General features: G+C 40.1%; 1 protein-coding gene across 1 annotated transcript in view; it reads right to left on the bottom strand.

Annotated features, from left to right (window-relative positions):
• Positions 1-9,111: 9,111 nt before the first annotated feature.
• Positions 9,112-14,698, bottom strand: part of GABRR3 (gamma-aminobutyric acid type A receptor rho3 subunit) — a 49,170-nt gene continuing 43,583 nt past the window's right edge. Inside the window, exon 9 of the mRNA XM_003261703.2 lies at positions 9,112-9,411. Coding sequence (XP_003261751.1) covers positions 9,112-9,411 — 300 coding nt within the window. The remainder of the gene's footprint in view (positions 9,412-14,698) is intronic.

Here is a 14,698-nt window from a genome sequence, read left to right as displayed (position 1 = left end):
AAGTTTTTGCACCCCGGAGATATGGCCCTGGAAATGTGGAGGCTGCTTCTCACCTGGAATATCCTGAAGGAGTTGGCTGGTGACCTCATCATAGCACTCTGAGGCAAAAGGGCAGTGTGGAAGCAGCCTAGTCTCACACAGATCGTCACATCAAGGACCATTGAGCATCTTCTGGGCTGAGTGGTTGCTGTGGAAAGTAGTTAGGCTTGGACCACCTGGAAGGTGACAAAGAGAGTGGCATAGTGGACCAGGAAGCAGTGGGGCCCATTGGCCCAGACAGGAAAAGAGACACAGGGTCTTAGGCAGTCTGTCAGAGATCTCAAGGTTAATTTCAATAAACCCAGTCTCACCTCCAAATCAACCTTCTCCTTGTCAACTAAAGAAAAAGCTAGACTTTCAAAGAATTAAATTAATTTCATTCAGAGTCTTACTGACAATTGCAACCAGAGAGAGCCTTTCAGAGTTCTGTTAGACTGTTCCAAAGTGGTGTTTCCACCTATAACTTATACATTAGGTGCTGGAGGTTCTGTGCATGTTCAGAAGTTACATCAAATGTATTCAGAAATTACATTAGAGCAAAATCTCATCAAAGTTTGGGTGCAAGAGTACATCTGGTTACAGATCACAGAGATATTAATCCTGTCAGATGTTATCTAATGGACAGGAAGAGGCAAAAGCTAGGATCATTGAAATTATCTTTTCTAAAAATGCAGTGATTCAGGCAAGAGATGTGGGAATCTGTGCTCGGTTCTGCTTATCATCCTCAAGGCATTCTTCCAGAGGGCTGTGCTTGTTACTGAGTCAGGGGTTTCTGAAGGTAGGATGACAGGCAGAATGAGCAAACATGGCTTTTTCACAGCAAGGGCTATGTGGCTGGCCAGAAGCAGACATTTGTTACTTTATCTCACACCCTGCATCCCTTGAAAGCTTCAACATTTGAATAGCTGTCACCAGGGCCAGCTACGTAATTTGTGGGACTTGTTGCAAAATGAAAATATAGAGCCCATTTTCAAAAGAGTGCCATTAAAGGTACTAAAATATAAAACCATTCCCTTCTTTTGTCTCTCTTTCTTTACTATCAGGGTGGTAACTTTTATTTGCTACTAAGTGCCGTGCTCTACCCTGGTGCAGGAAGGTGAGTGCCAACATTCACAGGCACCCAGGGCCCTACAGGGCCATTAGGTGCTGCTAAATTAAGAAAAAAAATTATAAAATTGGAAAGGAAAGGAGACTTTATTTCCCGTAAAGGATTATACCCTGCAAGGTGCCCATCCCTCAGGCTGGGAGGCATGCCTCTGGCCAAGACCAGGGAGAGGCACTTTCGAAGGAGCGGGGTTGGGGGTAGGACTTTAATGCTTAACCAGTTGGCTAAACCTACATGCCCAGCAGGTTATGGGAAGAGCTATGAATATTCATGACGGTGGTCCTGACACTTGCATATTGAACAAATATGCATGTATTTAATAACATATGACCCATGTTCACTTTGAGGTGGAAACTTAACATTTAAATATATTGCAATTAGGCTCTATACGTCAAGAGGTGTTTTTAGGATGCAAAGCCAGGCAAGTACACAACCTCTGTAAACCGGTCAGAACTAGTCTATGGTTGGTGGTTTTCTTATCAGGAGAAAGTTACTGAAATCAGTCTCTTGTCCAATCAAAGCTGAAGTTATGGCTGGTAGAATAGGTGGTCAGTTAGTTAGTGTCCAGTGCTAAGCTACAATTGTTTTAATGTTGCTTATCTCAAGGCCAGTACTTGTTTAGCTGCTAGAGAAAAATAAAAACCTTGTGGCAGTTAGAACACAGTTTATTTTTCTTTAAGTGCAGGGGTGAGTGACTTAACCCTTGCGTGGCATGGCCTTCGGACCTGTTTATAATTTGATATCTTATTGCCACAGAGTCTGCTCTGTCAGTCTTAAAATCTCTATTTTGCCATACTTTCAGGTCAGTTGTGTCGAAACCATAAAAGGGAGGGGCATAGAATGAGGCTTTTCTGACCCCCTGGTTCCATCATGGACATGAACTCAATTTTAAGGATTTTCTGGGGTCCCTTTCTCCACAGGGAGTTCTTTCAGTCAGGAAGGGGCTTAGCATTTTATTTTTAGTTTAGTGCCCACGTGTGTGCAGGAGCACGTGGCCACAGGCTGCCGCGATCTCCCTCCTGCTAGCCACTAGCTCAACACTGCTGTGCCTGGCCAGGGATGGGGACATCAATCTCCCCAGCGCTCAGCAGATGGGTGAACACCAACAGATGGCAACCTCCCAGCCAGGACACGCTAATTACCTGGATAGGGAGTGGGCAAGGGGCTTGCTCCAGCCTGGTTGCTCTCCAAACACACTGTAGCGCTGACAGCCCAGGGCAGAGTTGGCTGCCACCAGTACCAGCTCCAACTGCTATGGAAAGTGCACCCCATCCCAGCCTTCTCTGCATCTGTGTCTAGGCCTCTAGCTGGGGCAGCGAGCAGCAGGCCATTGGGCCTCGCAGGAGAGGGGGTTGGGAAAGAGAGGTCCAGAACCATCCCACAGTGGCAGAACTGCATGTGCCACACCCAGGTACATGCAGTTTCCTCCCTTCTTCCTTCAGACTTCATTCACAAAACGAATTCAAAGATTAGATTATTATGAATTTCAAGATGGTGACTCCAAAGCATTAAACCCCAAGGGTGAGGCTCCTGGTGAACTGCTTACTCAGCCATGCCTGCCACCCAGAGAATGGCAACAAATCAAGAGAGCTAAAGTACATATCATCAAGTAAAGAGACTTCTGCGAGTCCTTTCCCTAATCCTCTCCATCCATTCCCTACTCCAAACCCGGTGGAATGAAGGATGGGGGAGAGGTATGTATTAAAGAGCAGATTCTACCTTATTCCTTATTGCTAGGACAGTCTCCTCAGTCCAGGGTTAAGACCTGAATTAGTTGGGGAGGGGGGGTAGGGAAAACACATTAAAATCAGACAAGGCTTTATACATAACTCATGATATCCCAAAAGCTGTGAGATCAGCCTGAGATGTCAGCAAGAGGCAGAGAAAGAATAGCCAATAGAGCATGTTTGATAGCAATTGGTGAAAAATAAAGCCATTTTCTGTCTGTACCTACTACAAGTTCAGGTTATTTCGATAAATCACGGTTCAGCAATATAATAAATGTATAGCCCACATTAACAAATTAGAACTCACCAGGAATTCCATCAGTACAACCCATTACATAGAAGGCGTAAATGATAATATCATGATAGAATCAAGTAATTCAAGTAACTTGAGTAATTTGAAATGGGCTGATTAGTTTTGTCAAGATGGTATGTTGTATTGATAGCCAACATGCAATTTGATGACCAACATGCAATTAATTGCTTTTATTGCACAGAGGCACATTATCTTTCATACAAATGAGCAATAATCATCTGATTAATATAGACCAGGATAGTATTCCAAATAATCAAATACAGTTTATTCTATTTTCAGATTCAAATCTGCCCTGAAGATACAGGCTATGGGACTTCAAGGACATCATTTTGCAGAGCAACCACATTTTAAACTTCTGTCCTTGTCTTTCTTTTGCCTTATTTTTCTTACCTACTTCTAATTCATATTATCTTTAGAAATCATATTCAGTTATTAAAGTTCCTTTTCACAAAACATTCTCGTTCTCTTCTGTCTACCTGAACTGCATATTTATTTAAAAGCAATTTAGCTGGTCCCAAGGCTATCTTCCCGTTGATTCATGATTTAATTTAGATATGACCTTACCCAAGATACAACCTAATTTAAAATATATATTTTAAGTTACTTTGGGCAGTGTGATTGCTCCAAAAATTTATTTGATGTGTGAGTTTGTGTTTATAACACTTCTTTGAAGTGCGAAATACTTGAAACACCTGCCTTAATGTTCTGTGATGAAGTAAAAAAAATTATGTAAGTGTAAGTACTTCCTTCCTTACTTAGGATCCCTTGTTGAGTTAGCTAATTTTGGAAATATTGGAACATATATGTCACTTTTAAAGGACACTGGCTTGTACCTCAAACTTCAGAAAGTCTTATTTCGCAATACAAAATGTGTTTCAAAAGAGTTGCTAATGACATTATAATTTCAACTATTTTTAATTGTCTAAGGTAAGGAATGGTCAGCTAGCACCACAGTTTTGTAGAAAACCTTTGAAACACTCTTGCAGAAAATAAGTTTCTATAATGAACTGTACTGATCCTAGAATTGAGAGTAATAGCAAATCCTTCAAATAACCTAACTGATAATAAAATGTAGTTCAGTCTTTCCTACAACAAACTAAATATCAATGTATTAAAAATAAAACTATTGCAATTTTTTTCTCAGTGACTTTGTGAAATCTCTTTTCTACACTTGGCCCATCATTGACCAAAAATAGCATTATGATTCAGCAGGGGATTGAAAGGAAGGAACAACTGACAATGTTGTTCTGACAATGCTGAACTTCATCTGAGCCTGTGTGTTCCTGGAAAGTATGAAAGGTCTGGAAATCCCCGCCACATTTTGTATTCTGAGAAATGACCGCTCCGCTCTCACATATTCCAAGATCAGACCCACCTCTACCCTTCCCCAGTGAATGTGACTCACTGGCATACCTGGCTCTTTGAAGCGCTTGACCTCCTTCCTTTTCTTTGAGATGTTTCTCATTAATACATGCCCTTTCTATTGCAATAAACTGAAAAAAAAAAATCGTCTTAAATGTCCAGTGCATTTGTTTTCCATGGTTTGTTTAAAAGAGAAAAAAAATTATGTTTAAGTTATTTGTTAAATTCAGGAAAGAAAAAATTTGCAGTTGGAAAAGCAAGACACTATCGTGTGATACAGTTTTTTAAAGCAGTCTTTACAGAGAAAGACTAGGTGGCTCCATTCCATAAATGAGGTAGTTGGAGTATAACATTGACTGCTTTGCCTAAGGCCTTGCCAAGAAATAACAGCAGCACCAGTACAGAATTGATGTTGAAATAGCAGTTTTCATGTCACTTCTTTCTCTTGCTTCTTTGAAGGTGTTGTTTATTCTCATTGAAATGTTGATCATAATAATGGTTATAGAAATAGATATAAATAGATGTAATTCTTTCTCTCATTCATCTCCATGTTAAAAAAATTGCATGTACAAGGAGGTGTGTGTGTGTGTGTGTGTATGTGTCTGATTTGAACAGGCTTGTAAGTGGCACAATAAGGAACAATAGACCTTAGTTATGAAGATTAACTCACCAGCAAGGATTAAGACAATGTAGTCACAGACTAGTTATGATTTTGTAGCAACTGATATGCAAATATTTGCAATCTCAGTTACTCTCTTACTTAGAAAGATGGCAAAGGCTTGCAGCGGTGATAGCAGTCATGGAAAGAAGCAGGTTTTCAATACATAGGACTGCTTTAATATAAGTATTTTAGACAATGCAGAAACTTCCATTATGAAAAGGGAATGCTAGCAGATATATATAAGAAGGCTCTGCTTCATGGGGAAAAATGAACTAAAAATTTAAAAGGTTCTTCGATTACAGTAATCTACACCTCAGAGCTTCTAAGCAGACCCATGAGTGAGTCTGACATGGCAGGTTCTAGTTGCAAACAGGGATTCTTCTAAAGGAAATAAGTGCAGAAATTTGAATATGGCTAGACATTTCATTTGTATCGAAAATAATTTTACTTCTAAGTGTTCTTTACATTGTTAGTTGCAACCCATTTGTAATAGCATACAATAGGAAATGACAATAATGTCCTACAGGATGAGATGGGTTAAGTAAACTATGGTGCACCCATTCAGTGGACAGCTCTGCAGGATATAGAAATCAGTTTTCAGGAAACAAGACATGAGAAGTTGTTTATAATACAGAGAAGAAAATCTGGCTACAAACAGACACTTTCCCCAACACAATGTAAGTTCAGTAAGGGGAGGAGTCATGTCCATCTTTTGTTACTGTATCCCCAGCAGACAGTGCTTGATATAAGTGCTTAGATTCATAAACACAAGTGTTTACAGAAGTGTTCCATTTGAAAAAATGTAAATTATGTACAGAAAACCTCTAAGAATGTACATTAAAATGTGAACTGTTTAATTCTGGGTAGATGATTTTTTTTTTTTTTGCCAGTTGGTATTTAAAATTTTCTAATAATGAAGCTTTATTTTCTAACCAGAACAGAAACAATAAAACTAAGTTAAAATATATTATTTCATAGGTTTTCCAAAGTAGTTCCTATAAAATAGCCCATTTCTATATTTAGGCCATTTACAGAACTAGCTGGCTTCTTCTTAATCATAGAAAGCAGCTTATTTTCTGAAATCCTTGCATTTTATCCAGGCTTATCCCTCAGTGAACAATCATGCACAGTCTGTTCAGGATTGTGATGAATAAATGAAGTGAAAATCAAAATGAGGTAACTCTTATATGCTGTCTTCACTCTCATATTTTTTCAGGTAAACTGTGATTTCATTCTTCTTGGAGTAAGAACCGAACAGAAATCTTGTTGCTCCCGAGGAGAAATGAAGCTAATGGGAACAACCCTCTCTTCACAGTCTTCACAAGCCACCAATCTCAAGAGAAGAAAACTGGCAAAACTCCTAGGAGCTCATTCCAAATACTCTAATAATTCCCTTAAGCAGTAAACATATTTTCTTTCTCGATGTTAGATGTACATTACTGAAGAATACAATGCCTGTATTGCTAGCCATTAACAAAAGTTATATTTGATTGGCTAACAAATGTGCATTAATGCTCCTCCAGAGGAATGCCAGTGTGTGGGTGTGATAGAGACCCATTCTCCTAGACTAGATTGCCAAATGTATTCAGTGATGCGTTTGATTCAAAACAGGGAAATGAATATGCCCAGGGGAAGCATTCGACATATTGAATGTTATGCTTCAAAGTATATGGAAAAAAAAACAGAAAAGCCCAAAGAAGCTGCGTATTGGATGAAGAGAACAGTGTAGATTTATTCTGTTCATTTGTATGTTTGTCCCTTTTTAAACATCTGGTTTTGTCAAAATCAGAAATGTAATACAATTGTAGTGCTAGGCCAAATAATAGCTACAAATTCCTGGCCATCTAGAATATTAATCTCTGCTATATTTTGAAAATATAATCCTACCAAAATACTACTATTAAATCAAGCTTAAAGCCCATTAAATAAATAGTTTTTTTAAAGTTTATTTATGGTTTATCTACAATGAAATGGAGAAAGGTTTTAATACATTATATTAGCTCAATTTTGGAAAGTATCCTATAAAAATATAATCCTTGGGAAGTTTCAAAAGAATTGGAAAAGTTGTATTAAGAAAATAGAATGAAGTATCCCAGAGTTAGCCTGCCTGTGAGGGAATTCATAATAGAAAAATAATTTTCCTTTTAATATTTTGTACCCAGGAGGAAGATACTTTTCTAGAACCCTCTGTGATTCACAACAGAGAATCAAAACCAATGTTATTGGTTTAAAAAGCAGAAAGTTTTTGTCTCTTCACCTGGTGAAAAAATAATTCAAATCATTTTGATTTACTTTATGGTGAAATAAAAGGAATTACACTGAAAGTAATACACCATTTAATTTGTTTCTCTTAATTCAATCCCAGCAATCAAAATAGGTATCGGAATATTTCATATTTCCTGCCAAGGACTTTTCTTTAAATTGAATCTTGTTCAGAAAACACTCAAAACAAAAGCATGCACACTGCCGATCTGCAGAATGAACACTGATCATAGGAGGTTTTCCTACTTAACAAAAATTTATTTAATACCCACTTGACCTGGTTTACTTGGTTCAACCAAAGATATTAAGGATTAATATGGGATAAATACATTTCATTCAGTTTTTTCACTCAATACAATACCTGGAAGCATCTCCAGTTGTTTATAAATTGAGAGTCCACATCCCTTTGGAGATGTTATTTTCCTTTCTTTGGTATCCCCCTTTCAGAACTCACACCAGACAGTGTACATACCTCTATTTTAACATTCGTCACATGTTTTATAGCTCCAGTTCACTGCTCCTGTTGGCTATGCACTTAGAGAAGGCAGGAATGCTATTTCATATTCATTTTTTCGGTACATAACACTTAGTAAAGTGCCTGGCACACGTAGGTGGTCAATAAACATTTGTTGAACAAAGTGATTAATTAAAAACCTCTGAAAAGCGGTGAAAACAATACATGATCTACAAAATGCAAGATGTTATTATTGATGACTGATGTATTAATTTAACATTAGAATGAGAAGAATGAGTGGAAGTTTAGCTTCCCCTCTCCACTTACGCTCATAAATATATGAAACAATATTTTTTATTTATATATACTTATTTATTTTATTTATTTTTTGAGATGATGTCTTGCTCTGTTGCCCAGGCTAGAGTGCAGTGGCTCAATCTCAGCTCACTGCAACCTCTGCCCCCCACGTTCAAGTGATTCTCCTGCCTCAGCCTCCCGAGTAGCACAGCCTACAGGCATGTGCCACCATGCCCACTAATTTTTGTATTTTTAGTACAGACGGGGTTTCACCATGTTGGGCAGGCGGGTCTTGAACTCCTGACCTCAAATGATCTGCCCACCTCCGCCTCCCAAAGTGCTGGGATAACAGGCATGAGCCACCACACCTGGCCTGAAACAATATTTAAATAAGAATAAATACTTGACTGGAGAAGGAGATTGGAGATCCTTCATAGGATTCTCAGCTGTGTGAGGGCAGATGATACCACCTCTATGTGGATGTTCTTGCCTAGGACGGTTGAGCTCTGGTAGATAACTAGGCACTTGGCTGGCACTAAGAAACAAAATATCTTTGAATTACTGTTATAGTCCAGCTTTCTTCCCTAGTTAAATAAAGAACATTTCATTAAGAAAGAAGGAGGGTTCAGATGAAGTAGTTATAATGCCCTTCCAGATGGAAACCTGTTTTTCCCATAATACACATCCCTATGACTCTTATTTATGGAGTCAAACTTTTCTAGGACCTAAATTCTTTCTTAGATGTAAATCAGTCAGCTTTCAAATTTTCATTAGGGCAGGAGAGGTGACTTGCTCTTTCCCAGTTCCATCTAGGACTATCCAACTCATATTCAAGAGTTTTGTTTTCAAACATCATCTGGCTTTAAAGTTGTATACATTTGAAATTCCCCTTCATACATATACACCCCAGTAAAACAAATTAAATAAAATATACACAATGGGGAATAAAATCCTAGAATAGGTGTCAATGACATGGTTGTTTTCCAGAATGATTCTACCAACATGTCCTCCTAGGGATTTTCTTCTCTTTATCCGAGATGAATCAGTGCTGGGGCTGCATATCGATTTTCTTCTCATGAAGTCTTCTGAGTTTAGAGAGAGGGAAGTCTGGTCCATGTCAGTCTCGCTGTCATGGTAACAACCATCGAAGGCCATGGCTTGAACTGCATCAATATTGTACATCCTAGAAATCTGTCAAAAAAAACTTTTTTTAAAGTAGGTCTTGAATATGGTTTTACAAATAGGAATTATAGTAAATAATGTTAATAAAGTTAAATGTGATTTATCAGAACAGCAAGATAGGCCAATTGGATTCGTTTTTCAACTTATTTTTTCTCTTTATAGAAAATATAGCAGTATCCTCAGTATATATATATTTTTTGGTCCAAAACTAAAACCATGTCATCTGGTGATCCATTTATGCTTCAATTGGGGATGGGATAGGAAAAGATTTTAGCTGCTCCATTCAAATGCAAATTAGCCAGGCCTTCCCATTTTTGCTTCAGAGCACCTATAAATGATCCTAACATGGACCAATTAAACAACATAAAATTGGTTTATTTTTCTGAAGGAGCAAATTATCAATGCTTTCTGGCTCCAGTGCCTGATTGAATCAAAACTACAATTTTCTTTAAGGTTTTACTCTGAGGAAGATAGTGGTTCTCACTAGTTTAGAGCAGTGTCTACAAAGCAGCTGTTACTAATTGCTCTTGGAGAAAACAAAATCACTTCTTGATTCATAGGGAAGTTCAAAAATGAACAAATAGAGGCTACTACTGGATGAAATTATTCAGAATTCAAATTGGAGGCTGCAGAATAAATTCTGCCAAAACATGTCTCTGATTAATAGTAATTTAAAAACCTAATATTTTACTGAATTCAAAAGACATGAAGACTATTTTGTGCAGTCAGTGAACTAATCAAGGACCCATGCTTGAGTTATGTTATCCCTTTTTTTTAACTTTTAAATTAAAATTTATTTATTTTTTTATTTATTGAGACAGGTTCTCACTCTATCATCTAGGCTGGAGTGCAGTGGTATGATTATAGCTCACTGCAGCCTTGACCTCCTGGGCTCAAATGATCACTCCACCTCCGCCTCCTTAGTAGCTGGGACTATAGACACACATCACTACACTAGGCTAATTTTTTTTTCACTCATTCTCTTTTATTTAACTTTAAGCAGGGCTTGATCAGAAAGAAGAGCTCAGAGGAGTGAGCAACACCAACATCAGGTCATACGATTCATCCAAGGATCCCCCGACACCAGTTCCACCCCGGATGGGGCTTGAAGTGGCTTGGAGTGCCCTGCCATGCTGGGGCAATGGAAAGCATGAAAGCCAAACCTTGGGACCCGAAGAATAATATGTCTGTGAAGGTACCATCACTGTCGGGCACTCCCTGCAGACAGACGCATAATAGATACATCCCCAGAGACAGTATTTTATTTTATTTTTAGTAGAGACTAGGTCCTGTTATGTTGCTGAAGCTGGTCTTGAACTCCTGAGCTTAGGCAATCCTTCTGCCTTGGCCTCCTAAAGTGCTGGTATCACAGGTATGTGCTACTGCACCCAGCCAAGAAAGAAAATAGCTATTTTTCCTCTTTCCAAGCAATGGTCAACACCAGGGATACATTTTCCATAGACCTGCTGTTCTTCCAGTTCTGAGTATCTTGGGGAGAGAGGTGGTTGGAATATGTATATGAACATGATGGTACTGGGTGGTGGTGTGTGGTGGTGGACAGTAATAATGTGAGATGGATGGTGGTGGTAGGTGATGGAGGTGGTGAATGGTGGTGGTGGGTGGTGGGTGGTGGTGGTGGTGAATGGTGGTGGTGGGTGATAGATGGTGGGTGGAGTTGAGTGGTGGTGGTTATGGTGGTGAGTGGTGATGGTATGTGGTGGTGGACTGTTGGTGATTGGTGGTGGTAGGTATTGGTGTCTGGTGGTGATGGTAGATGGTGCTCATGATGGTGGTGTTTGGTAGTGGTGGATGGTGGTCATGGTGGGTGGTGGTAAGTGGTCGTGGTGGGTGGTGATGGATGATGGTGAGTGGGGTGGTAGGTGGTGAATGGTGGTAGTGGTGGATAGTGGTGGTGGGTGGTGAGTGGGGTAGAGGTAGTGAGTCGGGATGGTTGTGGTGGTAGGTGGTGGTGGGGGTGGTAGTTGGCAGTGGTCATGGTTGGTGGTGTTGGTAGGTGGTGCATGGTGGTGCGGGTATATGGTAGTGGTGGCGGGTGGTGAGTGGTGGTGATGGTGGTGGATGGTGTTGGTGATGTTATTGGTAGATGGTGGGTGATGGTGGTAGATGGTGGTGTTGGATAATGGTGGTGGGTGATAGTAGGATGTAGTGGTGGTTGACGGTGGTGGGTGGTGGTTAATAATGTTAGTGGATGGTGGTGTTGGTGGATGGTGGTGGTGGATGGTGGCAAACAGTGGTTGATGATGATGTTGGGTGGTGGGGATGGTGGTGGTGGATGTGGGGGATGGTGTGGTGGTAGGTGGTGAGTGGTGGTTGGTAGTAAGTGGTGCTCAGTGGGTGAGTGGGTGGTGTGTGGTGGTGTTGGATGGTGGTTGGGGTAGATGGTGGTAGTGGGTGGTAAGTGATGGGTGGTGAGTGGTGGTGGTGGGTGGTGGGTGGTGGTGTTGGTGGATGGTGGTAGAGGGTGAATGATGCTGGGTGGTAGATGATGGTTGTGGGTGGTGGATGGTAGTAGTAATGGTGGTAGGGGGGTGATGAAAACAAGTTTTGCCTGATTTGTTTTCATAGAGAGGAACTCCATAGTGAGGCCTAACACTCCAGCCCTTTCTCATCGTCCCTTGGTCACTCTACTGTAGTGATCTGGGAGAAGAAACTGGCATGTTTGGCTCAGTCCCTTTTGAGTCCTCCATCTGGTGTCTGCATTGATGTCCAGGTCTCTTCTCTGAAATGAAGTAAAAAGATACTGTCCTTCCAGGGATAGGCCTGAACATTCTTGTTTTGCCAGTGACCAAGACAGTGAGTACATTTAGGCTAGTGATGAAATATTAGTGAGCCCTCCTGCTCACAGATCTAAGCAACATTCTCCAAACTGCTTTACCAATAACGAAGGTGATGTTGTTATATCCACATATCTGGCCCCCACAACTGACTCTCTCTCTAATACTGGCTTCCAACTCCATGTATATGGAGAGGTGTCATCTATTAGCCCCCAAACCCACAGACATTTCTTCTACCAGGCCCCTCCCATTGCATCCTATTTCTTCCAAGGCATCTCATCCTATTGCATTTGTTCCCACTCTTCCTAGTAATACTCCTATTCCCTCAGGGCAGGTGCTCTGGGCACTACTCACAATAAGAACTTCCATTTGTATAGCACTTTATATTTGCAAAGGTTTTAGGCCCGTTTACTATATCACTTGATCATCATAACTGCCCTGTGAAGTAAATGGGGAAGAAATGACACCATTGTGGAAGCACAGAAGGGGTTTAGGAGACTTAACCTGGCACACAAAGCTGGGATGTGGTGGATTTGGTTTGCCATCAAGACTTTTTTTTTTTTTTTTTTTTTTTTTTTAGGCGGAGTCTTAATCTGTCGTCCAGGCTGGAGAGCAGTGGTGCAATCACAGCTCACTGCAACCTCAGCCTCCCAGGTTCAAACAATTATCTTGCTTGAGCCTCCTGAGTAGCTGGGATTACAGGATCCCACCACATGCCCGGCTAATTTTTGTATTTTGAGTAGACATGGGGTTTCATATGTTGGCCAGGCTGGTCTGGAATTCCTGACCTCAAGAAATCCGCCTGCCTCGGCCTCCCAAAGTGCTGGGATTACAGGCGTGAGCCACTGTGCCTGGCCGGCCGTCACTTCTTCTGACTTCAATCATTTCTTCATTTTGTCCCACAAAGATATGAATGGCAAGTAGGACATTCCTTTGAGATAATTGCATTTATTTGAGATAACTGACGATGCTTAGAATGGTGATTTCCAGGTCCTGGGGGGAGGGGAATATGAGAAGTTGCTGTTTGATGGGTATAGAGCTTCAGTTTTGCAAGATGAAAGAGCTCTGGAGATGGGTTGCGCCACAGTGTGAATATACTTAACACTACTGAACTGCACACTTAAAAACAATTCAGACTGTAAAATCTAAGTTACAGTAATTTTACAATTAAAAAGTGAAGAATAATTTTTAAAATGGAGGATGCTTATTACCTGAAAAGAAGTTCTGCATAGTGGTACACAAAAAGATTGTGTATAATATCAACAACTATAAAACAGGCAGTGTGAACATATGTTGTGTGGCAGGTGGGGGCACGGAATTGTAGATATTTTTGAGTCAAAGGACTAGATGGAAGTGAGCCAAAAGTACTTCAGTGCCTATTTCTTGTGTTAGCCACTCCTTGTATAAAAACAAAATAAAACACGGAGAAAATTCTTTCCTTCCTTACACATTTTTCCTGTCACCTTTCAGTTCACAGACTATCCAAATCATTGCTATTCAGTATGGGTAATAGACCAACAGCATCAGCATCACCTAGAGCTTATTAGAAATTCATAGTCTCAGGTCCCACCCCAAACCTCCTGAATCAGAGTTTAACGAGGACCCAGGTGATGCCTACACACCACTGCCGCATACTGCTCTAACAGCTCCTGGTTTCCTTACACCTGCATAGCACTCACTGTGGGTATGTAAGTGGCAGGCAAACATAGTCACATGCTGCTAGCAAAGAAATGAAAGCATCTGCAAGAAAACAAAATCAGCTCTTATTAGAGCTTTGACTCAAAGGATGTAAAATCAAAGGATGAAGTGAGCATTCCAGATCTAAATTGCAACTGCGGTTCTGTTGGCAAATCACTTCATTTCACTAGAACTCTGCTTCTTCATTTATAAAATAGAGACAATAATCTCTGCAAGATCTATACTGGGGGCTGACATGAAGGTTCAGTGTGAGAAGAGGATATAAAAACATCCTGAAAGTATGAGATGCTCTCAGAAGTAGAAAAAATATTAAATAATGTTTGGTTGCGTATAAATGCTCATGTAAAAAAAACCAATGTGAATAGATGTCATTGAAGTTATGGGTATATGTGTATAGATATTCTCTATATAGGATGTATATGTATACATATATACTATATGCACATATGTGTGTGTGCGTATGTGTGTTTATTCTCTGAAGTGTAGACTAGAAACGAATGACTCTTATCAGTTAAGTTTCTGAAGTACAATATCTTATGTAAGTTCTTGTAAAAGCAGGAAACTGGTGCCCAAATCCTCTGTGAAATGAAGCAGGTAGAGAGCAATCTATCCACATTTATTAAACAATGTCACAAAAAACATGGATAACATTTAGAGCCCAGAAGGCTCCTCATTCCTAGGATACTGTGGGGGGAAGAACCTCCCTTTATGCTCTACCACTCTCCCGAGTGACGAGAAGAGATATAAAAATGCTGGCTCTCGATGGAGAGAAACACATCATTTATTGGATGAGAACACACACA

This window comes from Nomascus leucogenys, chromosome 21 (assembly GCF_006542625.1).
Source record: "Nomascus leucogenys isolate Asia chromosome 21, Asia_NLE_v1, whole genome shotgun sequence".
In the NCBI taxonomy this organism is placed as follows: Eukaryota; Metazoa; Chordata; class Mammalia; order Primates; family Hylobatidae; genus Nomascus; species Nomascus leucogenys.
This window is presented reverse-complemented; position numbering and strand designations above follow the sequence as displayed.